Consider the following 23,598-nt stretch of genomic DNA (forward strand, 5'->3'; position numbering starts at 1 on the left):
ATAAGTCGTAATTGACTTGAAGGCACATAACAACAACAAAAGCCTTCTCGGTGGCTGCTCCTAGGCTTTGGAATTCCCTTCCTAGGGATGTAAGAATGACCCCCTCCTTGCAGTCCTTCCGGCGTCAAGCAAAGACCTTTCTATTCCAACAAGCCTTCGGCATTGACGGCTGCTAAAGACGGGGCTTGACGGGAACTGCATTGCTAATGCCTGATTCCTCCATTTTTAAACTGTTTTTTTATTCTCTTTTAGCTATAAGTATGAATGGTTTTAATACTGGAATTAGTTGAATTTTATTTTAATCTAGACTATATGTTTTAATTATATGTGTTTTTTATCTGGAAGCCTCCGCGAGTTCCAGTTTTGGAAGGAGGGCGGGGTCTAAAGACAATAATCATAATAATAAGCCAGGCTTGAATACTGCTGTAGAAGATTCTTCTCAGCGGCTAATACACTTCCCTTTCATGCTGATTGACTCATGGAATGCTGACGACATAGGGACCCTGCTCGCCCCCAAAGCTAAAGGGTCTAAGACCTCCCGCTGACCCTGAACGTCTACACCCCTGATCCTGCAGCCTCTCCATTCTCTCTGCCCCACTGCGGAGAGGTCCGCACCCATAGCTCCCTCTGCAGCCCCATCCTCGCAGTTCCGCGCCCCGGCCTCCGCATCTCCATGGGGCACCTCTTGCAGGTCCTGCTTGGGGGCTTCCCAGGAGAGGCGTCTGGCTGGCCACTGAGGCAGGCAGCTGGCCTGGGCGGCCCCCTTGCTCCGCTTTGGCCTTCCCGGGATGAAAGAAGCGTCAGTCCCAAAAGCCCAGCGGGGCCCCTGGGGAGCCGCTGCCAGCCAGTGCCGGCAGTACTGGCGGAGGGGCCCGTCGCCTTCCGCCTCGTGCGCAGCGCCTGGCAGTGGCTGCCCTGCAAAAGGTGTGCGTGTGCGTGGGGAGAACTCTAATTATTGTTAATTAATAGCAATTGACGCGGCAGCTCCTGACATTTAGATCTTTTATGCCCCCCCTTCACGGAAAGAATCGCTGAGCAGCTCGCAAGGCGGAAGACAAAACGCAACTCTTTCCCCCTCCCTTCCTAAAACGACGTCTTTGAAGTCCCCGGAGGGGGGAGGGGCTCCTTGGGACCCCCCCTTTAAGCCATGGGCGGGACGGGCGCGGGGAGAGCGCCACCTCTGCCGCCATCTTTGTCTCGGGCACGCCGAGCGGCCTCTTTCTCCTCCTCTTTTCCCGGGGCCTTCGTTCATTTCCTCCAGCTTCTCCGGCCCAGTCCTTGCCCGCCGCCCGCCAGGAATCCGCGGAGCCGCCGCCGCCGCCGCCGCCGCCCTCCTCGAGTGAGAGAAGTGGGCCCACTCTCGGGGAGGCTCGCCAGTACTCGAGATGGCGCCGTCGGCCTCGGCGTGGGCGCAGGAGGGGGCGGGGCTACGGCGGCGCAGGAGGGCCAGCGCCCGTTGGCGGGAAGAAGTCCGACCGAGACGCCTTCGCGCGCGCCTCTGACCGAGCGAGGGAGGAACCGGCGGTGGTGGAGGAAGAGGAAGAGGGGAGGGAGCCCCGAGGAGTCGCCGCCATGCACGTCGTGAAGAGAGGTGAGGAAGAGCTCCGCGACCCCCGGGGGCCCCTCACCCTGCCCCCTTCCACGCCCCCTTGGAGTGTGCGTGTGTGCTTTGAGGGGGAGACCTGCAGCTTCCCCCTCCCCCCTGGCCCCGTTGGGGGCTCCCTTTAAACGAGCAGTCGTGGCCTTTGCCCCCCATTAAGTTAACCCTTCTCCTCCTGGCCCGTCTCCCACTTCCGCCTCTCCTGCGCGTGACGGGGGGTGGGGGTGGGGGTGGGGGTGGGGGTGCCCAGCAGGTGGGAAGTCTGCACGGAGCCCCAGTTGCGGGGGTGGGGTGGGTTAGGGCTAGGGCAGAAGGAGGGTGCTGGGGGGCAGCGTAGCAGCAGCAGCAGCATCTGGCTCCACCCATCCCCCGCGGCCAAGGTCAGCCCAGGGCATCTGAGGCCACCCTAGGGTGCTGCACCGGGGGGGGCAGAGGACCTTTGGGCGTACTCCACCCCCACCCCTCGGCTGCCTCAATTGTGTGTTGCTGCCTTATCGACACCCCACCCCCCCCAAATATTGTATGCGTGCAGTTGTGACTGCCTCCGGTTGCTGTCCGTGGAGGTCACTGGGTGCCCCCAGGGCCTGACTCAGTATGTGCTGCTGATGTTTTTGCAGGCAGGTTATTTGTACATGCCTTTATGTGTATGTTTTGATGGGGTAACCTCCCTGGTAGACTGTGGAAATGCTGTGGACATAATATACCTCGACTTCAGCAAAGCTTTTGACAAAGCGCACCATGATATTCTGATTAGCAAGCTAGCTAAATGCAGGCTGGATAGAACAACTCTCAGGTGGATCCACAGTTGGCTCCAGAATTGCACCCAAAGAGTGCTTATCAATGGTTTCCTCTCAAACTGGGTGGAAGTAACGAGTGGGGTACCACAGGGCTTGGTCCTGGGCCCAGTGCTCTTTAACATTTTTATTAACAACTTGGATGAGGAAGTACAAAGCATGCTTATCAAATTTGCAGATGATACAAAGTTGGGGGGCATAGCTAATATCGTGGAAGACAGAAACAAAATTCAAAGGGATAGGCTGGAGCATTGGGCTGAAAACAACAGAATGAAATTCAACAGGGATAAATGCAAAGTTCTACACTTAGGAAAAAGAAACCAAATGCACAGTTATGAGATGGGGGATATTTGGCTCAGCAGTACAACATGTGAGAAGGATCTTGGAATCGTTGTTGATCACAAGCTGAATATGAGCCAACAGTGTGATGTGGCTGCAAAAAAGGCAAATGCTATATTAGGCTGCATTAACAGAAGTATAGTTTCCAAATCACTGAAGTATTAGTTCCTCTCTGTTCAGCACTGGTTAGGCCTCATCTTGAATACTGCGTCCAGTTCTAGGACTGGGGAGGGCAGCTGTGAGAATAGAAAAGGTCCTCAAATGCAATGATGTGTCACTGAACACTAAAGTCAGGATCATTCAGACCATGGTATTCCCGATCTCTATGTATGGATGTGAAAGTTGGACAGGGGAAAAAGCGGGTAAGAGAAAAATCAACTCATTTGAAATGTGCTGAAGGAGAGCTTTGTGGATACCATGGACTGCGAAAAAGACAAATAATTGGGTGTTAGAACAAATTAAACCAGAACTATCATTAGAAGCTAAAATGATGAAACTGAGATTATCATACTTTGGAGACATAATGAGAAGACCTGATTCACTAGAAAAGACAATAATGCTGGGAAAAACAGAAGGGAATAGAAAAAGAGGAAGGCCAAACAAGAGATGGGTTGATTCCCTAAAGGAAGCCACAGACCTGAACTTACAAGATCTGAACAGGGTGGTTCATGACAGATGCTCTTGGAGGTCACTGATTCATAGGGTCGCCATAAGTCGTAATCGACTTGAAGGCACATAACAACAACAACAAACACTGCTTACTTGTGACTAGAGCGCTTGCTTGCACCACAGAATCTATGTGGGATGGGAAGAATCCTTGGTGAACAGTGAAATTTTCTGTGGTATGACAGCAATGTTAGTGGCTCTAAGGCCCACTCTGTTGCACCCTTACCTGGTATAATGTTTGCTCAGGAAGTGATGTTAAATGTTGTTGTAAACCACCCAGAGAGCTTCGGCTAAGGGGCGGTATACAAATGAAATAAATAAATAAATGCTCCTGTCTCTGTTTGGCAGATGGACGTCATGAGCGCGTCATGTTTGACAAGATCACATCCCGGATCCAGAAATTATGTTATGGTCTCAATTTAGACTTCGTTGATCCTGTGAGTTTCTTCAGTGCTATTATAGGCCTTCCATTAGATGAGTAAGATAAAATAAGAATGAAAAAATGTTTTGAGTACTTTATAATGGAAAAGTTGGTATAAATTATAAACAAATAAATTAATAAATCTTTGTGTGCTGGGGAAAGTGCTGTTGATGATATTGAAAAAGCAGTCCATGTGATACACATTTCGAGTTGCACAAAAGGCTCACACTGTATCTTAATCTGATTTGGAAACCAATCTATTTCTGTGGGTGTGTTTATAGTATGGCATTTATTTATTTTAACAAATTTATAAACTACCTTTTAGGCAAGTGGCCACTCAAGGTAGCAACGTGAGTATAATTTTTTGTGTAAAATTCCGAGCCATCTGAGTGCCTTTGGAGTATGCCATTCAGCGTGTTTACACCCACAGTTTGTACCCTGCAAGTTTAAGGCCTTGTATCCCACAGAGCAATCCCTGCGCAACTACCTTACTCCCCTCCCCAGCCTTCTTTCCCTGCTCGCCCATCCACTGCCCACCTGTTCTGTTAAGATTCACCCACTTCCTCTTGGTGAGGCAGCTCAACCACCATGTTTCTTTGGCCGCTTTCAGAATGAAAGGAACCAAGTGGGAAGCTCTGCAAGAGAAGTCATATAGCTCTCTGACAAACAAAGTCATGGAGGCTGACTGCTGCTTTTTCTGTTATGGCAGAGGTGGGGACTGAATTTGGCCAGTGGACTGCCTCCCTCATTCCCCAACTCTTGCATGTTTCACCCAGATGAAGATACAAAAATGCTTCATTTGGAGGAAGCTGTTTGGAGAGAAAGAGAGTTTGCTTGGCTGCAGTGGGGACTTTCTGATGTGAAATTTCCTGGTGCTGCTGATCCCCACTACTCTGTTATGGAATAGTGCTGGATTTAGATCTGTAAGAGCGGGATTTAGAGACTGGCTCAGCTATGAAGTCACTGAGAAGCTTTGGTTGAGTCAGTACTTAATCTAATTAAATTCCCATCTGTATAATGGGAATAATACTGGGGTCCTCCAAGACTGTTTTGTAAGAAGAATTTTGAAGTGCTGTGCGTGTGCTGACAAGGCTGTTATAGAATTGATTTGCTCTGGGAGAATTGTCCACACAGATCAGGATAGCATGCTAACTTGAGGCCGTTTTGTTTTGGCTAGGCTCAGATCACCATGAAAGTGATCCAGGGTCTTTACAGCGGAGTCACCACTGTCGAACTGGACACTTTGGCCGCTGAAACAGCAGCCACCCTGACCACCAAGTACCCTGACTATGCTATCCTGGCAGCAAGAATTGCCGTCTCCAACCTGCATAAGGAGACCAAGAAAGTATTCAGTGGTGAGTGTCGGCGTGTTAGCCTTAAACACAGAAAAACCATTCGTGGGACTTCATTCATTTCTTCTCCGCTCTTCTTTAGATGTGATGGAAGATCTGTACAACTATGTGAACCCTCACAATGGCAAACATTCTCCAATGATTTCTAAGGAAACTCTAGACATCGTGTTGGCCAACAAAGACGTATGTAGTCCTTTGACAGAGCTAATGCAAGATCTTTTGAAGTGGCTGAGTAAACACAGAAAGTTTGGCTTTTAGAGAGGCATAAACTACAGAAAACATTGTAAGCTCAAATATCAAGATAGACTGTGTATAATATTATGTGGCAGGGAATGATGGAGTGGTCCACATACATTTGTGGGGGGATGGATGAGTGACACGCATAAGAACATGTAAGGGTTGGAAGTTAAATTAGCGGCATTCTCTGAGCATTCTTGATGGCTGCCCTCACAAACACAGAGTTTTGCTATCCCTGCATGCTCCATGAATGCCTCATAGATGTATGCAGAGTGTGGCTTTTCCCTCTTTTGACACACAGACTCTCCAGAGCCTCGAGTTCAGAGTTTTGGGCCCTTAAAATATGCCCTTTATGTATACTATACTCTCACTTTTTGTAACACACACCACGGAGTCTGTTTGTTTTACATAGGCTGGGGTGTGCTTAGTTCAAGTATGTTAGTCTAACTTACTGTGTTTTTTCCCCCAGAGACTGAACTCTGCTATAATTTATGATCGAGATTTCTCCTATAATTACTTTGGCTTTAAGGTAAAGAGTTCATCTTTCAGTTGTTGTTAGGGCTTGGAATGGGAAGGTGTTCTTCCCTGTAGGAGCGCCAGACAGTAAATATCCTCCCCAGTGCTTGCTGTTCGTGTGAATGATGCGGGGGGGGGAGAAGGCAAGTTGGGGCAAGAGGCCTCTCTTGGTTTTGACCTTGCTTTATGGCAGCTCTTGCAGCATGTTACGCACACTGCCCTCTAGTGCAATTTTGACAAGCAACTTCTAAGACAGTAGTTTTCAGACTTGCTGCTACCAGGGGACTCTCACTGTTGCTGCTGCTATCTGCTGAGAAAGCCTTATGCATCCCCCATGGCTCTCCACCCCGCCCACTGCAGAGGGTCCTGGGTGTGCTTTATTTAGGGTGCATGCTCTGTTTGCACAGTGTGCCTGGTAGAGCCTCACTGTCACCTTACATGAACAGAGAGGGGGCCCCTAGAACAGCAGTGAGGAGCTGGTCTCAGCAGTGGCCAACCAGTGGCCTCTTTAATAGGCTAATCCTTTGCATCCAAAATTCAAGGCTTTTTGGTTCCTTTTTCTGTTGCCATGCAGGGCGACAGAAAAGCTTCAAATGTTTTTAAAGTGCCGTACTTTGGCTGCAAAGGAGGACGCATCATGCCCGGGAAAGGTGGTTCACTCAGAGCATCCTAATTAGGCTCACAGGTCGGAGGTTCCCCACCAGTGCCCTAGAGCAAGCCTGCGAGATAATGTTTGGGGGAGTTGGTCTACCATCATTGACCTGATAAAGTTTCCTTGGAATATTGGGGTTTTCTGAAATACAGATTGAAAGCCACTCCCCTAACCCTGTGCATTAAGAGGCTGGTGGTGGGAACAAAATGAAATGCTTGACTTTGGGTGGTGAATCTTTTCCTCTCTCATTGTTACACTGAGCTCTGACTGATGTGATGCTTTTTATCTCTCCTCCCTCTCAGACTCTTGAGCGTTCATATCTGCTGAAAATCAATTCTAAAGGTAAGTATTATGTGAGGATTTTCTCAGTCCTGTGTACAAAACACTTATAGCTTATTTTTCATTTTTTTAAACTGTCTTGAAATCATTGATAAAAGGCTGTATATAAACATTTTAAATAAAGAAAAACCAAGGCTTTCTAGAAGAGATGACTTAAGGGGGCACTTGGCACCTCAGTGCTCAGAAGCTTAAATTATGAAGGATTAGCTGGCACTTTGGTGGATGGGATGTTTCTAGGTATTGTGGCTTTCTGCTGAAACCTGGCAGGTCTCAAAATCCTCTAAGGAGCAGCTTTGTTGGACATTAGGAAGCCATTGCTGTCCTCTTTCAACAAACCTTTTAAGTTGAGATCTATCCCAGTCTGCATCTGTCTTGGAATTGCTTTTTAATATGTCCTTAAATTTTCTTGTTTAAAATGTTTTTAATCTTAGAAGCTGTTTTGATAGCTTTTTTTAAGTAACATTTTTGAAGATGTTTTGTTTTCATGAGTTTTAAAGTTTGTTTTTATGATGTTTTACTGTTTTTAGTGCTTTTGTTTGCCACCCTGGGCTCCTGCTGGGAGGAAGGGCGGGATATAAATCAAATGATAATAATAATAATAATTGCTCTTTATGTGCACCTCTTGCTTAGCAATTGAAGAAGTACAGGGGCATTTGTTTTAACTCAATGGCAGCAGTTCACATGTGAGGGAGTCACCGAGTCTTCTAAATTTTGTTGTTGTCCTATTTTGATTGAGGGAGGTGAATATGGACCTTTGGTAAGAAATGAAGCCCCGTCCACTTTGATTTTTACACCCTGCTGTGCCTGGACTCCTGCAGTCGCTCGGACAGGGCTCCATAGATACGATGGAAGAAATTGCTCTCTTTGATCTGACAGAGTGAACTGGCTCCAGCTGTCGTCATGGCGGCAGAGGCCTCTTTCCAGACAAGGCGTGCTGCCCCCTTTACAAGCTGCAATACACTCTCATATTTTTCTTGCCTTCTCCTTCTTTCTGGTGTCTAGTGGCTGAGCGCCCCCAGCACATGCTGATGAGGGTGTCGGTGGGAATCCACAAGAACGACATTGATGCTTCAATTGAAACCTATAACCTCCTTTCCGAGAAGTGGTTCACCCATGCATCACCTACTCTTTTCAATGCTGGTACCAACCGCCCCCAACTCTCCAGGTGAAGCACGGAGGTGGGGTGCTCTGTCCCTGGAAGACAGAGCAGGTGGGGTGGGAGGGTGGTTTAACAAAATGGTTTTAACAGTCTAAGAAATAGACAGCTGCCTCTTGCTTGCTCTTGCTTAGACTCATCTGCAGTTTTTATAGCGACGGTTTTTTTCCCAGAGAGATGCATTTCCTCCAGACCACAATCGGGGCTAACTAGTGGGACTGTTTGCTTGTTGCTGCTAATGAACGAGGTCCTCTCTTAACTGCTGATGCTAATTGCTGGTGCAGGGAGGGGTATTGACTCAAAATGTCTTGTATAAAGAAAAGCTGTGCATGCGAAAATTAGTGTTGTCCTGATGGTCTAAGAAGTAAAGTGTTGTACTGGAAGTATAACTGTCTTTGTGCAATTTTTTTTCTTGGTTTTAGAAACCTCTGCATTGTTTTAGATGCCACCTTGAATGCTGTATGTCCTATCGTGTGGCATGTAAATCTTTCTTTTCCTTCCATTCAGCTGTTTTCTGCTGTGCATGAAGGATGACAGCATCGAAGGGATCTATGACACCTTGAAGCATTGTGCACTGATCTCAAAGTCTGCCGGTGGAATTGGTGTTGCCGTGAGCTGCATTCGAGCCACTGGCAGCTACATCGCTGGGGTGAGTTTTCAACCGGGCAGCCTGGCTGTGTTAATGTTTACTGTGAAGTTTTTTTCAAAGCCTTGGGCTGCTGAAGATTTACTTTATTGTAACTTAAAACAGGTTCTGTATTGTAAAAGTGGAAGCCTTTTCTGCCAGTTTGGGTGAAGAAATAGAGAAATTTTGTAAGAGAAATAGAAATGGCCTGTGTCTTAGTGATACCGATTTGTTTTCTCAAATCTCTTTGTTTCAGACAAATGGGAACTCTAATGGGCTTGTCCCAATGCTGAGAGTATACAACAATACAGCTCGCTATGTGGACCAAGGTGGTAACAAGGTGTGTTAGCTTCTTCCAAAGACTGTATTTGCATGGGTGTGTGTGTGAGAGAGAGATAAGAGAGTTCAAGTTGCTAAAGACACTCCCAGCATTAGTTTCCTCTGCTGAAACTTTTTTAAAGGGAGGTGCTCATCAGTAGCCACGCTTATGTCTTTTCACAATGTGAGGGTGTCTGACAGCATTTTTAGTTCCTTCTTTTCTGTGTGGGCCTCTCAGACTTGCAACTGAGTAGCCCCATGCCATAAATGTTTGCATCTGCGCCTCTGAAAACATGGGACCCGAGATATTGGAAGGGTTGCTCAGAAGTACAGTCAATACTTAGGATTTTTCTGAAGTTCTTTTATGCTCAAGTTAAAAGATCTTGACTAGTTCAGTGAAAAATAGTGTCCTTTATTGAGTGTTGATCCCCAATTTACCTCTGTAGGAGTTCTCACTAAAAATGACCCTATTTTTATGCGTCTGTCCTTGAAAAATGTTTCAGTGCTGTTTATCCCAATTAGGAGTAGTTCTTGTTTGTGTCTTATAAAAGATGCTTTAGACTGGGGGCCAAGAGGCTGTTCTTGGGGGCTCCTCCTTCATAATACAAGACTTCAGAAAGCGTTTGAAAGTTGGGAAACCTTCTACTGTGGTCTGTGGTGCAGTGTGAGGTGCTGCATTTGGAAATTGAACAAAGCATAATAAACACACAGACGCGCTTGTGTATGCTTACTAGATGTTGCAAGCAGCCTTACTGGAATCCATCAGTTTGTTCATTACAGTTCAGGAAGTGATGGCAAGCTTCACCCAGGGAAAGAAGGTTTTCCCCACTGCATTCTGTTTATTTATTATTTATTTATTGCATTTGTATACCGCCCCATAGCCGAAGCTCTCTGGGTGGTTTACAGCAATTAAAAACATTAAAAACAAATATACAAATTTAAAAACACATCTTTTAAAAACAATGTAAAACACAATTTAAAAAATTTAAAACACATGCTAAAATGCCTGGGAGAAGAGGAAAGTCTTGACCTGGCGCCGAAAAGCTGACAGTGTTGGCGCCAGGCACACCTCGTGGCCTTCTAGAAGCCAGTTAATTTTTCTTCTCCATTTGAATGAGGTGAATGCAACTAAGGCAAGAGATGCAAGTCCCTGGTAGGAATTGTTCTGATCCTTGCCTTCATTTGCTTTGCCAGAGACCTGGAGCCTTTGCCATCTACCTAGAGCCCTGGCATTTTGATATCTTTGAGTTTCTTGATCTGAAGAAAAACACTGGAAAGGAGGAGCAGCGGGCCCGGGACCTCTTCTATGCCCTTTGGATACCAGACCTCTTCATGAAACGTGTGGAGACCAACCAGGTGGGCAGCTCGGCTCAGTTGCCAGCGTGCTTATAAAAACCAAGCCCTATGGGGAGAGACTGACAGAACTGGGCACGTTTAGCCTGGAGAAGAGAAGACTGAGGGGAGATAGGATAGCACTCTTCAAGTACATGAAAGGTTGTCACACAGAGGAGGGACGGGATCTCTTCTCGATCGTCCCAGAGTGCAGGACACGGAATAATGGGCTCAAGTTGCAGGGAGCCAGATTTTGACTGGACATCAGGAGAAAATTCCTAACTGTTAGAGCCATACAACAATGGAACCAATTACTAGAGAGGTAGTGGGCTCTTCGACACTGGAGGCATTCAAGAGGCAGCTGGACAGCCATCTGTTGGGAATGCTTTGATTTGGATTCCTGCATTGAGCAGGGGGTTGGTCTTGATGGCCTTATAGGCCCCTTCCAACTCTGCTATACTATGATTTCCCTAGCATGAAGGGCCAGGCACGCCTCTCTTCCACACAGGGACTCTGCCCTGGTTCCTATTCTGAGTTATTGCATCTCTGTTGAGATAACAGTCATATAACCAATTAGGCTGCCAATCTGCATTATGGAGTAACACTGATTTGGCCACTCTCATCGTATATTTATGCCAAATGGCATTACTGATTAAGTCCTATGGCTTTAAACAGCCAACGTGTAAAGCAACATTGGCCCAAAACATTTCCAACGATCATGCATCAGTTTCAAGACACTAAACAAAAATGAGAAAATGGTAGTCTCATTGTACATAAATCTTGTTTGATATTTTTGTAATCTGCCCTGGCACCATTTGGTGAAGGGTAGGCTGTCAGTACAAATAATAAATCCCCCCCATGTCTGTCCTTCAATCCTTTAAAGTGTGTTCTAAGATTAAAGCCATAGCTCAGGGCCAAATTAATTCCTCACTCTGTAATAATAAAAGGATTATGCTGTGATATATTGCTTTGTGTCTGCAGTTCTCTGTATGTTATGATATTGAAAATACACTTGAGCTTCTAGAAAAATTGTGTGTGTGTGTGTAAGACCTGGATTCTTCACCTCTTCCATTTTCTGCAAATGAAATAAGGTGACAGAGTATTTTTCAAGTTGAGGAGGGAAAAGCAGCTTGTGATAACTAAAGTCTTAATGGTTAAAGGCATGAAGGGTTGGTAAAGTGCATTTTCTGTTTGCAGTCTTGTGCTCTGTGATAAGAATAATTTGGGAATACTCGAGTATATTTTCAATTCTTCTTTTATAGGACTGGTCTCTGATGTGTCCCAGTGAATGTCCGGGCCTAGATGAAGTCTGGGGAGAGGAGTTTGAGAAACTGTACGAGAGGTGTGTGAAATAGGCTGGTTTCAAAGTTAGGCCAAGAATAGCCTATAAACAGCAGTTCCTTGACCCCCTTGCTACTTAGCTGAATCTAAATGACCCCTGGCAAAATACTTGTTTAGTCTACTGGGGCAGGGGGAATCAGAACCCTTTTTATTTTGTGTTTTCACTCTGCATGTTCTGAGTGGTCATTTGTAGTACATTTATTGTAACTTCAATTGAGAAAACAGTGAACTACAATGGTAGCATTTTTCATGTTCTGGGTCTTGCAGGAAATTGGAATGGGAGCTGGCAGCGCCATCTAGATCATCTAGAGTTGGCCTAAAATCCTGGCTCTTAAGAACATGTGTGTTCTACACAAACTGGTTCTATATGTGATTATTTCTCCAAGGAATTCTGGGAATTGTGTTTATGTGGAGAGCCTAAGAATCTCTAACAGAATTCTCAGAACTTGCCCAAATCCACAGCTCCGAGGATTCCCTTGAGGAAGCTAAGAAGGTTAGACTTGTTTGTCTTTGTAGTTTGGGTGTTGTGTCAGTGGATTAGTCAAATCAGCCGTGGACGTGCCTTTGCTCACCTCCTTCCCTGTTCAGGGGCCTCATTCCACCAGGTGCTCGTGAGTTATTTTGTGTCTTTGATTTGCAAATGGAAGCAAGATGCTCTTGCACCTCTTTTCAAAGACAGAAAGCCAAACATGTACCAATCGTGCCCACGGCTTGCTTTGTATTCTAGCTATGAGAAGCAGGGGCGTGTCCGCAGAGTGGTGAAGGCTCAGCAGCTCTGGTATGCTGTCATAGAGTCTCAGACGGAGACGGGAACTCCTTACATGCTTTACAAGGATTCTTGCAACAGGAAGAGCAACCAGCAGAATCTTGGAACCATCAAATGCAGCAACCTGTGCACAGAAATTGTGGAGTACACTAGCCAGGATGAGGTGGGTTAGGTGGGGAACCAGGCACCACCCTGGCTCAACAGGGTCTGTTTGAGGGGAGGCTTGGCTTCCCCAAGAGCTGCATTTTGGGGTGCTCTTCTTCTCCATGTCTCATCAATCTGCAAAACACCAAAGAGATGCTCAAATCCCATGAGAAGTAGCAAATTCCAGCCTTGTCTTAAAAAGAGACAGCTGTGTAAATTGCGTGCCTGCAGGATTCACTGTTGGGTGAAAAGAATATAGCCAAGAATCCATTTATGTGCCTATATGTAGAGCGAGGGTGGCTAGAGCTGCCAGCAGGGGGTGGTGGCAAAGTAATGGGGAGCATCGGTGGTAAAGCCAGCAAGTCTGAAAGAACTAGGCCTACTTGGCTTTGAGAGGTGAGGGGTGGGATGGGAGGGGCTTGTATGTCAAGTTACCTTCCTCTCTTCTGATGTTTCTGAGGTTAATTGCTCACAAGAGCCTTTGAAAATAGAATAGGAAGCAGTGACATAGATAGGAAATAGATTAAGTATATAGACACCCTTTTTCCTTTATTTGAGCAGATGACCATGATGCACCTGCCTTGGCGACCCATAGCATCTTCCTCTTTGGCAGTTTGCAAAGCACTGAGAACAGGGATGCTGTTAGGCAGAGAGGCTGTCCTGGCTCATGGCAGGTGGTTGGCCTGTGGGGGGTTCTTGAGATTCTGCCATTCAGAGGAAATAGTTGATGGGCACAGGACGAGGAGCTTCTTTTGCCAGGCAGCTTTCAACCCCTTTCCCTCTCTTCTACACGCTACGTTAGCCACTGAGTGCTGTTTCCTTCTTTGCATATTCCAGGTTGCAGTTTGTAACTTGGCTTCCTTAGCCCTGAATATGTACGTCACTCCCGAGCACACTTATGACTTCAAGAAGCTGGCGGAGGTGACCAGAGTCATTGTCCGGAATCTGAATAAGATAATTGACATCAATTACTATCCTGTGCCAGAGGTATGAGAGGAGGATGCTGGTGGAGTTGGAAGCCCTCGGCCCGAAAGGCGCTCCATAGCTAAGGCTAGTTAAGTGCCATGGGGCTACAGAGAGGTCAGCGAGTGGGTGCTTCTGCTGCTTGCTTCGAGGGGTGGCTGATCCCTTTGGAATGACCCCGTGGTGTGGCAGGGTCCATCACATTTCCTTGTTAGCTAGGCATCAGCTAGCGGGCTGTGGAAGAGAGTACAAGGCAGGCTAGTCTCTTGGACCCTGGGGTCAGGATGTATGCAAACTTAAAGTAATTGTGAGGCATTTGTTTGAGAAGAATTCTTTGGGATGTGTGCCTGAAGCCAGAACTGCACGTTCCAGGTTATTAACTCTTTCTCGTTCTTGATTCCATCCTTCACAATGTGTTCTAGGCTGAGTGTTCAAACAAGCGCCATCGTCCCATTGGTATTGGTGTTCAGGGGCTGGCTGATGCTTTTATCCTGATGCGGTATCCCTTTGAGAGCCCAGAGGCCCAGCTGCTAAACCAGCAGATCTTTGAGACCATTTACTATGGTGCTCTAGAAGCCAGCTGTGAGCTTGCCAAAGAACATGGGCCGTATGAAACCTACGAAGGATGCCCAGTCAGCAAAGGTGTAAGTGGTGACATTTTAAAATGGTATTGAGCCGAGTGTCATTTGGGCAGATCTGTCAGTGATACTTTTGAAGTCTGAAATTGAGATGCAAAGGAATGCCACAGTTCCAATAAATGCCTGCTGGACTACAGGGAGAGATGCTGAATCAGTTTAGGTGTGAATTCCCTCTCACCCCATGATCGATGATCCAGGTAGAATCTATGGCTTTTGGGTGCGCAGAGTTCATATATTCAAGAATACCCAGTTTCATTTTTTTTAAAAAGCAAGTTCCTAGCCCTCAGTTCTGAAAAGGTATCCTGCAAGCTTTTTACCCAAAGTTTTCTCTCTTTGTAAACATTTCTACACTTGAGTGAAATGTCTGTTAGCATCTAGTTTTGCTAAAGTTTAAAATCCTTAGGCATATTTTGAAGCTCTTAAAATCACTTCAGGATGTCTCATGGTAAGTGATTCATAAATCAAATTAACAAAACAGTACATTGTTCCAAATGTTGTGCTTTTCCTCTGGCTTTTCAGACTTTAAAATGGCAAACTCCAAAATGCTGTGTAGTGTCCTTCACAGATCTCTAGATAGAAATGTTGGGATTAATGCTTTCGTTTCCATAGCTGTGTGAATGGGCGTCATACTCCCTCAAAATGCCTGAGATGCTTTTCTTAAACATAGTCTCATGATTGTAGTTTGTGCTAGAATTAATGTCTGAAGCCTCATTAGCCATGTCAGTGAAGAAAAGCCTTGTGGCATTTACCTTGTGGTAACCAACCAGAAATTGAAGCATACTGCATGAACAGATTGCAAGAAGTCTTTGCCTTAAGGAGCTTGCCCTTCTGTCCACCCCTCATTTGCTTTGTGTTGTGGGTTTTGCTGTGGTAGCTTGCAGACTCCACACGCTCAACTAGGTGATCTGATGATGTGGGGTCCTTTTTCTTACATTCTTCAGATCCTTCAGTATGACATGTGGAATGTGACCCCTACAGAGCTTTGGGACTGGAAGGCTTTAAAAGAAAAGATTGCAAAGTGAGTAAAAGCCCTTAATCTCCTTGGCTGAGTCTGCATTGGTTATTTATTCATTTTTATTTATTTATTAGATTTATATCCCACCCTTCCTCAGCAGGAGCCCAGGGGTAACACCCACAGGTGGCAGGTAGTGGGATTAGTGGGTGAAGTGTAAGAGAAAGTGCAGGGTAGAATTTCACACCTTTGAGAAGAGGTGGGGTAAACTTCACCAAAAGGGAACAAGTTAGTTGTGGATCAAGAATGTTAAAATAGCAGCTTGTGATTTGGGGGCAAAACTGAACAAGAGGTGCCTGAGAGCACAGTGTTCCCCCTTGTGCAACACTTCTTCATTTCAGTGGGAATTCTGATCTTGGGGTGATTCCCAGTGCTAGTCATACTCGGTGCTAGTCATACTCGGAGCAGACAGGTAGAATCAAGGGACTTAAGTCCACTAATTTCAAGGGGTCTGTTTATGACATAGGTGAATATCACCCATGGTTTGTTTCTTTTAACATCAGTCTTTAGAGTGCATTTGCATGCGGAGGGATAGCCACACTCCAGTGTCCATCAGCCCCCTGCAGCCTGGCAGACGGCGCTGTTGGTCAAGGTACTAGAAACAATGGAGGGAAAGTAGCGCAGAGGTTGAAGGCCTGGAGGGGAAATTGGCCTTTTAAAAGCTCACATCTCATTTTGGCATGAGACACTGATTTCGACAAATGAATTTCCTTCTAGTAGCTCTGTTTGAGACTTTAAGTTAAAGTATGTCTGCAGTGTTTTTCTTTGTCTTTTTCCTTGGGTAGCCTGAGGTGCCTGCATCCGTTTGTGATCTAATGTCTGTGAGCCACTTCTGGTCTGTGTGTTGCCTGTCCCCTGTGGTTATGCCCCTGCATTGTTTTTGTTGGTTTATGCTCTTTCTTTCTTCATCTTAAGATGTTTTCCGCTGCATGAGAGTGGGTGAGGGGTTCAGAATGATTCAGGAGAGAGTGAAAAGGGCATTGCTGACCATAGGAATGCAAGCACAGGGCTTGCCTTGTACAAAGCTAGACCACCAGTTTACCTAGTCCAGTGTTAGACCTTTTCCTAGTCCTGATAATAAGAGTAATTTAACTGGATGTTTTTATTTATTTATTCAATTTTTATCCCTCCCTTCCTCCCAAAGGGGGTCAGGGCAGCAAACGTATCCATAACAGTTTCATTAAAAGCATTCTAAAGACAGTTAAACTTTCTAAAAACCATTTTAAAACAGTTGTGCTCTTTCAGCCCAGTGACTTCAGGTTTGCTAGGAACAGTATCTTGCAGCCATTAAATGCCTGGGTAAACAGGAATATTTTTAAATTCCTTCTAAAAGTCAATAATGAGGAAGACAGACAGACCTCGTCAGGGAGGGCATTCCACAAACGGGGTTGCCATTGAGAAGGCCCTGCCATGGATCAACGCCAACCAGGCAGCAGCAGCAGCACTAAGGCCAGGTGCTGCCAGAGGTTAAGCCTATGACCACAGAAATGCAAAGGGCCCTCTTGTCATGGGTCTTTCTTTTTCCCCCTGAGTGTTTTTTTTAATTATTATTTATTGTTGTTGTGGCTCTAGTGTCCCACCTAATTTTTTTCCACGTTTTCAAATTTGGTCAAAATTGGGTTTATCTTAATTGATGCTAAAGGCTGATTCTCTAAAGATGCTGATCCTCTTCAACATTCAGTTGTCCCTGCTTTTTGTGTGATTTAGGTATGGGGTTCAGAACAGCCTCCTCCTTGCACCAATGCCAACAGCTTCTACTGCTCAGATCTTGGGCAACAATGAGTCCATTGAGCCCTATACCAGCAACATCTACACACGAAGAGTTCTCTCTGGAGAGTTTCAGGTAAGGAAGTAGAGGTGGCTTTGAGGAAGCCCAGGAACAGCTCCTCAAGGTGGGCACTGTGTCTAAGAACCTTGTATCCTTCCTGCCATTCTCTCTAATAACATGCAGACCCCCCTCTTCATGTGTGTCACAGCAACATTAAACCATAGTTTATTTTCAACAAACCTTGGTCTACTGCTCTTGGTTTGTTTGTCTCCAACCAAATCACAAGCCTAGGTTTGCATGTCACGATGAGCCACACTCTGGCTTCTTTCCTGCCCTGTCTGGCACAGTGAGGTGCGGGGGAGGAGCAAAGTGCTGGTGTGCATTAAACTGTGGCTTAATGTTACATGTGGGCTGGGCCGCTGTCCGATGGTTTACGGTCCCAAGATGTGTTTCAAGGGGAATTGGTTACAAAATTGAAAGTGCTGTACCAGAATGACTGATTGGCATGTGGATTTAGATAAATTCACAACACAGCACGTAATTAGATGGTGAAATTTACTGCCAAAGGAATTGGTGGTGGCCACCAACTTGGGTGGCTTGAGCAGGGGATTAGTCACAACATTCACGGGAGTTATCAGTGGCTACCAATGGCTACTAGTCATGGCGGCTGTATACTGCCTTCAGGATCAGTGGCGTCATGCCTGGGAATGCCGGTTGCTGGGAACAACGGGAAAGAGCGAGAGCGAGCTGTTGTGCTCATGTCCTGCTTGTGAGCTTCCCAGAGGGAACAGAACGCCTGCCTTTGGTCTGCTGCAGAAGGGCTCTTCTGAACAGCAGCTCTTATGTATTTTTTTGTAAATTGAAGTAACACTTAATAAGCAAACATGACAGAAGGTGTTCTGGTTTTGCAGATAGTGAATCCCCACTTGCTGAAAGATTTGACGGAGAGGGGCCTGTGGAACGAGGAGATGAAAAACCAGATCATTGGCTACAATGGCTCTATCCAGGTATGTCAGGGGAGCAGCCCCAGTGGCCTTTCCCAGGGGGCAGGGTCTGGGCAGGGGCTTCATTTATACTGGGCTCTGTGTGCAAGGCAGAGCGTGACTTAAATGGAGCTTCCTTTTCATGGAAAGCTACTGAAAAGCTATGCTTGGAAGCAATGCCCTTCAAACTTAAAACACGCCTGGTACCTCTTTTGGTGTCTGTTGTTCATATGACGATGTACAGCATTTTTGAAATCCCAGTACCATTAATTGAACAATAAAATTGGTAACGTCAGCTAAGGTTGCATGGTGTGGGGCTGTTTTGCAACTTGGGGTGTGTTTTATTGAAACATTTATAATGTGGTGTGTGGTGGGACTACCTTCAAGTCGATCCCGACTTATGGCGACCCTACGAATAGGATTTCACGGTAAGTGGCATTCAGAGGTAGTTTACCATTGCCTCCCTCTGAGGCTGAGAGGCAGTGACTGGCCCAAGGTCATCCAGTGAGCTTCATGGCTGGGTGGGATTCGAACCCTGGTCTCCCAGGGCGTAGTCCAGCACCTTAACCACTACGCCACACTGGCTCTCTATTTATAATGTAGAAGGAGTTTATTTTCTTCAAGTTCCATTTTTTAGAGAAACTCTTCTTGTGTCTTGGAAGGATGGGTGGAAGCTTTAAAGTGCAAAAGGCGAGTAAGAGAGGACATGCTAGAGGTGTATGAAGTTATGCCTGGTGTGGAGAAAGTGGGTGGGCTGGGGGAAGTTTTTCTCTCCCCCTCATAACACTGGGACCCAGCGGGGGCCCATCCATTGCAGCTGGACGTTGGAAGATTCAGGACAGACAAAAGAGAACTTTGCACAGTGCCGCACAGTCAAACGACAGAACTGTCCTCCCACGAGATGTAGCGATCGCCACCAGCCTCAAGGGGAGTTAAAAGGGAGTTAAAAGGCCAATATGGAGGGTGAGGCTATCAGTGGCTACTAGCCACAATGGCTGTGTTGTCTCTCCACTGTCAGAGGTCCTTAGCTTCGGAGTACCAGTTGATGGCGAGAATGCTGTTGTGCCCAGATCCTGCTTGCAGGCTTCTTAAAGGCATCTGGTTGGCCACTGTGAGAACAGGATCCTCTACCAGTTGGGCCTTTGATGTAGGCAAGGATTGTTTTGGGATAGCATTGGTATCTGTTGCGCTGATGGATGGTCTTCTCCAGGAGCAGGGCTGTGGAGTTGATACGACTCCGACTCCTCTATTTTTCTACTGTCAGACTCCGACTCCACCCAAAATTGCTTATGACTCCGACTCCACAGCTGTGTCCAGGAGAGAGAGAGAGGGAATGTGACCCTCTTAATCCTGCTGGATTTCAGCAGTTTTTGATACTGTTGACCATGGTTTCCTGTATCGCCCCCACGGGCTGGGAGTCAGACAGATCCAGTCCCCCACCCCGGTTTAAGTGTGAAACAATCTTCCTGTTCTCAGAGAATCTTTCTGTAACCCTCCTCCCTTCCAGAATATCCCCGAGATTCCAGATGACGTGAAAGAGCTCTACAAGACAGTGTGGGAAATCTCCCAGAAAACGGTCCTCAAGATGGCAGCGGACCGGGGGGCTTTCATTGACCAGAGCCAGTCCCTGAACATCCACATAGCGGAGCCCAATTATGGCAAGCTGACCAGCATGCACTTCTATGGATGGAAACAGGTGCACAGAATGACGGGGAGAGAACCAACATGAATATAAGATTTTCGTGGGTCCTGTAGGAGTTTATTTCAGCGGTGCCAAGATATTACAGCTGGGTGCCATCAGTTGTGCTCAGGCCCTGTTTGGACAAGTCCTGCAGACCCTTGTCCACAGGAGAAAACCTGGCTTGTGCGGTTTTGCCTGCCCATTGAACTAAAAAGCTGAGGTGGTATTTAAAAAGTATATAAATCATTCAAGGTTTATTAAATATACAGGAAGCATTGAAAATAATAGTTCTTACATATGTGGCAACTACCACCCTTCCCTCGATCCTGGGCATTCTGCATGGCCTCCTGGTACGCAAGTGTCAGAAGTGGCTCCACCCACTTCTTTCATTCCTTTCTATTCTTTTTACCCTCCTACCAAACTTGGTCAGCGACTGGGGACAATGCAAATTTTAAGTCCTACCCGTTCCTATCTGGCCATACCCTTTACCTTAGTCAGTAGTTTTTTCCCCTTGGGGATGTGCAGAATGCCTTTGTTCTGCCCTAATCACCATGTCCCCTATTTTACAGTAACCTGACAAAATATTCCTAGCCGTGTAAAAGACCCCAGCGTCGCCACATGTCTTCTCTCAATTTGTTCTTGTGTTCCATCTGCAACTCTGGCTCATATCCTGTTTTTTACCCACTGAGCAGATTCCACTTTTTGCTACTGCCATGCTGAGCTATTCTAAGATTTATTTTTATATTGAACTTTTATATGAAGCACTTTGATTAATAAGTCTGTGTGCAACACCTATATACATATTAGCTTTATAGACCATTAAACTCCTGCAGTCTCCAAAAAGTGGTTGGTGAGAGGTCTGCACCAGCAGCGCCATCTCTTCCTCCTCCTATGATTCTTATTGTGCCAGTCATAAGGGCTTTACAATGGACCAGGAAGCTACACCTGTGTAAGCCCATTTAAATGAATGGAACTTGAACAAGAGCACAAGTTGCCTTTGGAGATATGATCTCTGATGGAGACTCAGGCGTATGTTATAGGTATCCCTATCCAAAGATCCACCTAAGATGGCACATGCAAAGCAGAACTATGGTAGTCAGGCTCATCCTTTGCCTCCCCAACAGCCTATGTTTTAAAGTACTAGGTCCCCTCTATTCGGCACTGGTTAGGCCTCATCTTGAGTACTGCATCCAGTTCTGGATGCTGCACTTCAAGAAGGATGCAGACAAACTGGAACAGGTTCAGAGGAGGAACAAGGATGATAAGGGGACTGGAAACAAAGCCCTATGAGGAGAGACTGAAAGAACTGGGCATGTTTAGCCTGGAGAAAAGAAGACTGAGGGGAGATATAATAGCACTCTTCAAGTACATGAAAGGTTGTCACACAGAGGAGGACTGGGATCTCTTCTAGATCGTCCCAGAGTGCAGGACACGGAATAATGGGCTCAAGTTGCAGGAAGCCAGATTTTGACTGAACAGCAGGAAAAACCTTCTAACTGAGAGCAACACAACAATGGAGCCAATGACCTAGGGAGGTGGTGGGCTCTCCAACACTGGAGACCTTCAAGAGGCAACTGGATAGCCACCTGTCAGGGATGGTTTAACTTGGATTCCTGCATTGAGTAGGGGGTTGGACTCCATGGCCTTATAAGCTGTGTCCAACTCTACCATTCTATGATTCTAAAAAACAAATCTGTCGGGAGGAAACCTAACACAGCAGTGAGGGCAACCTCTGGCAATTGAGATGTTGATGTTGCCCATCAACAGTGACTCTTGGAGGTGGGAACCAAGTCCATGCAACAAGCACACTGATTGACTGCCACTGTGGATGTGTCAGGTGTTCTGTGTGACACACCCTGGGCTCCATCCTTTGGGCTCTGCGTTCATGGACTCCCAAGATTTCTGGCCTTATAACCCAGAACTGAAAGGGTTTGCAGTGTTGTGCTTTGGCTCCATGGGGCAGCTTTGAGCTGGCATGCAGGAGGCCCAAGGTTAAAACCCTTGGCTCTGAGGGATGGCTGTGATGTGATGCTCTGCCTACCCAGCCTTCTGTGCCTGTCTCCTGTTACAGGTGGAAGTCATCTGCACATGAACACGGGCACTTGGACTATCTGCCCTTTTCCTTAACACTGAGGCAACACACAGGCCGCATGCCAAGAAAGGCCTCCTTTTTACTCTCCCAAGTTATGGGGCCTGCAGCTGTTGCCTTGGCTGAGTTCCCTTACGTTACTGTTTTCTGCCTGCAGGGCCTGAAGACTGGAATGTACTATCTGAGGACGAAGCCGGCGGCTAATCCTATCCAGTTCACCCTGAACAAGGAGAAGCTGAAGGAGAAGAGCTCCAAGGAAGAGGAGGAAAAGGAGCGGAATAAAGCCGCCATGGTGTGTTCCTTGGAGAACAGAGATGAGTGCCTCATGTGTGGCTCTTAAAGAGCTGCCAGGCACGGCAACAGCAGCACCCCCGCCTCTCGCGTGCGCTCCCCCCTACCCCAAGCCAGATTAGTTAGGTCTAGTTTACTTTGGCACGTAGAGAGGCTGCAGCCCTCTGCTTAAGGGGGGGAAATCGAGAATTTCCGGGCTGTCAGGTTTGGGACGTGTATGGGGATTGGCGGGTGGGAAGGGGGAGAAGAAACCTGTACCTACAGCTGTTGTAGCGAGAACCTCTGAAGTGCCCTTTTACAACCTTCCCTTGCCCATGGTACAGAGATGCACTTGGGGGGAAATTCACACGAGGTGTTATGCCTAGAGAATTGGACTCCTTTGACAGTCGCTTCTTGTGCCGGCTTCTTCACTGCCGTGTCTTACTCAGAGAGAAAATGTTCCATTGGCTGTTGTAACATGGCTGCATGTTGCTCTGGTGCATCCCTCCAGCCCTTGGCGTGCAGTGCCCTTTCTCTCTCTGGAGAGATACGCGATCAGTTGTGCTGTGAGTCCTGCAGGGTTTGGGATGCCACAGACAGATGGGGGGGGGAACAGTTTCCTCTGTACCCATCATGTGTTGGTCCGCAGCTTGCGAGTCACGCTGCAATACAGCCAGTGCCAGCCATCTCTGGAAAGGGCTTAGAGTTGCTGTTACATATCGGAATTGTTTATCATTTCCTTCACTTGTTGGGAAATCTGGAAGACCCACTGCAGGGGAGTCTTGATTAAGCATCCAAACTGTGTTTGGCTTAGCAGTGTTATTCTGTGCCGCAAAGCAGCTATATGGCCTGTCCTGCTTGCTTTCTAGAGCCATGCTTACTGTGCAGGGGTATTTTTACAAAACAAAGACAAACCCACAAACGCCCTCAAAACCATGTCTTCCTACTTCACTTCCTTGCCATTCTAATAGGAATTAAGTAGCCTAGTTCTGGACTATTTATTGAATTCAGGTACTGTGCAAGTGGACTTGAATCCTCTAATCTAATTCAGTGCATCAATAAAACCTAGGGTATAAAGTTGGTGTCTGAAGCTTCTTGTGGCTAAAGTGTTTGGAAATTCATGTCTTAGCTGGGGGTTGTTCTTGTATAAATAGCCAAAGTCCCCTCATCGCTTGGGATCTTTGTGTAAACTCTGCTACTCTTGCATGCTCCTCAGTGGAGATGCACAGCCTGGCAGATCACTTTCTTGGCTCTTTACTAAATGAGCTGCCAGTCTTGAGGTTACACTGCAGGCAGGGGAAGGGGGTTAACGGGGAGAGCTTGGTTGAAGATGGAAAGTTGAACAGCAGGTTGGAAATCCAAACTCTTTCCAGTTTAGCCAGTGGGCACGGGGCACTCGTTTTTAGAATGAAAATTGCAATGGGGTGGGTAGAGGGGAACTGTGGGACGGGCAGTGGGATTCTACAAGGACTCCTTGCTGTCTAATTCACATCTTCAGAAAGGGCAGCCAAAGTGATTGGGGGGCGGGGATGGAGCGACTCCCCTATGAGGAGGGAAGGTGCTACTCTGCATCTCGGTTGGAATTGCTTTTAATAT

The 23,598-nt window shown here is 46.6% G+C and overlaps 1 protein-coding gene across 1 annotated transcript; it reads left to right on the forward strand.

Annotated features, from left to right (window-relative positions):
* Window positions 1-1,186: 1,186 nt before the first annotated feature.
* On the forward strand, window positions 1,187-23,080 carry RRM1 (ribonucleotide reductase catalytic subunit M1). The gene is made up of 19 exons (XM_061629253.1): window positions 1,187-1,591; window positions 3,748-3,836; window positions 4,998-5,175; window positions 5,255-5,355; window positions 5,879-5,938; window positions 6,880-6,919; window positions 7,919-8,081; window positions 8,580-8,721; window positions 8,954-9,037; window positions 10,210-10,371; window positions 11,610-11,689; window positions 12,416-12,617; window positions 13,436-13,585; window positions 13,984-14,205; window positions 15,141-15,217; window positions 16,919-17,054; window positions 17,891-17,986; window positions 19,470-19,658; window positions 21,890-23,080. The coding sequence occupies exons 1-19, from the start codon at window positions 1,573-1,575 to the stop codon at window positions 22,070-22,072; spliced, it is 2,373 nt and encodes a 790-aa protein (XP_061485237.1). The 5' UTR covers window positions 1,187-1,572; the 3' UTR covers window positions 22,073-23,080.
* Window positions 23,081-23,598: the final 518 nt, after the last annotated feature.

This window comes from Rhineura floridana, chromosome 5 (genome assembly GCF_030035675.1).
Source record: "Rhineura floridana isolate rRhiFlo1 chromosome 5, rRhiFlo1.hap2, whole genome shotgun sequence".
NCBI classification, from domain to species: domain Eukaryota; kingdom Metazoa; phylum Chordata; class Lepidosauria; order Squamata; family Rhineuridae; genus Rhineura; species Rhineura floridana.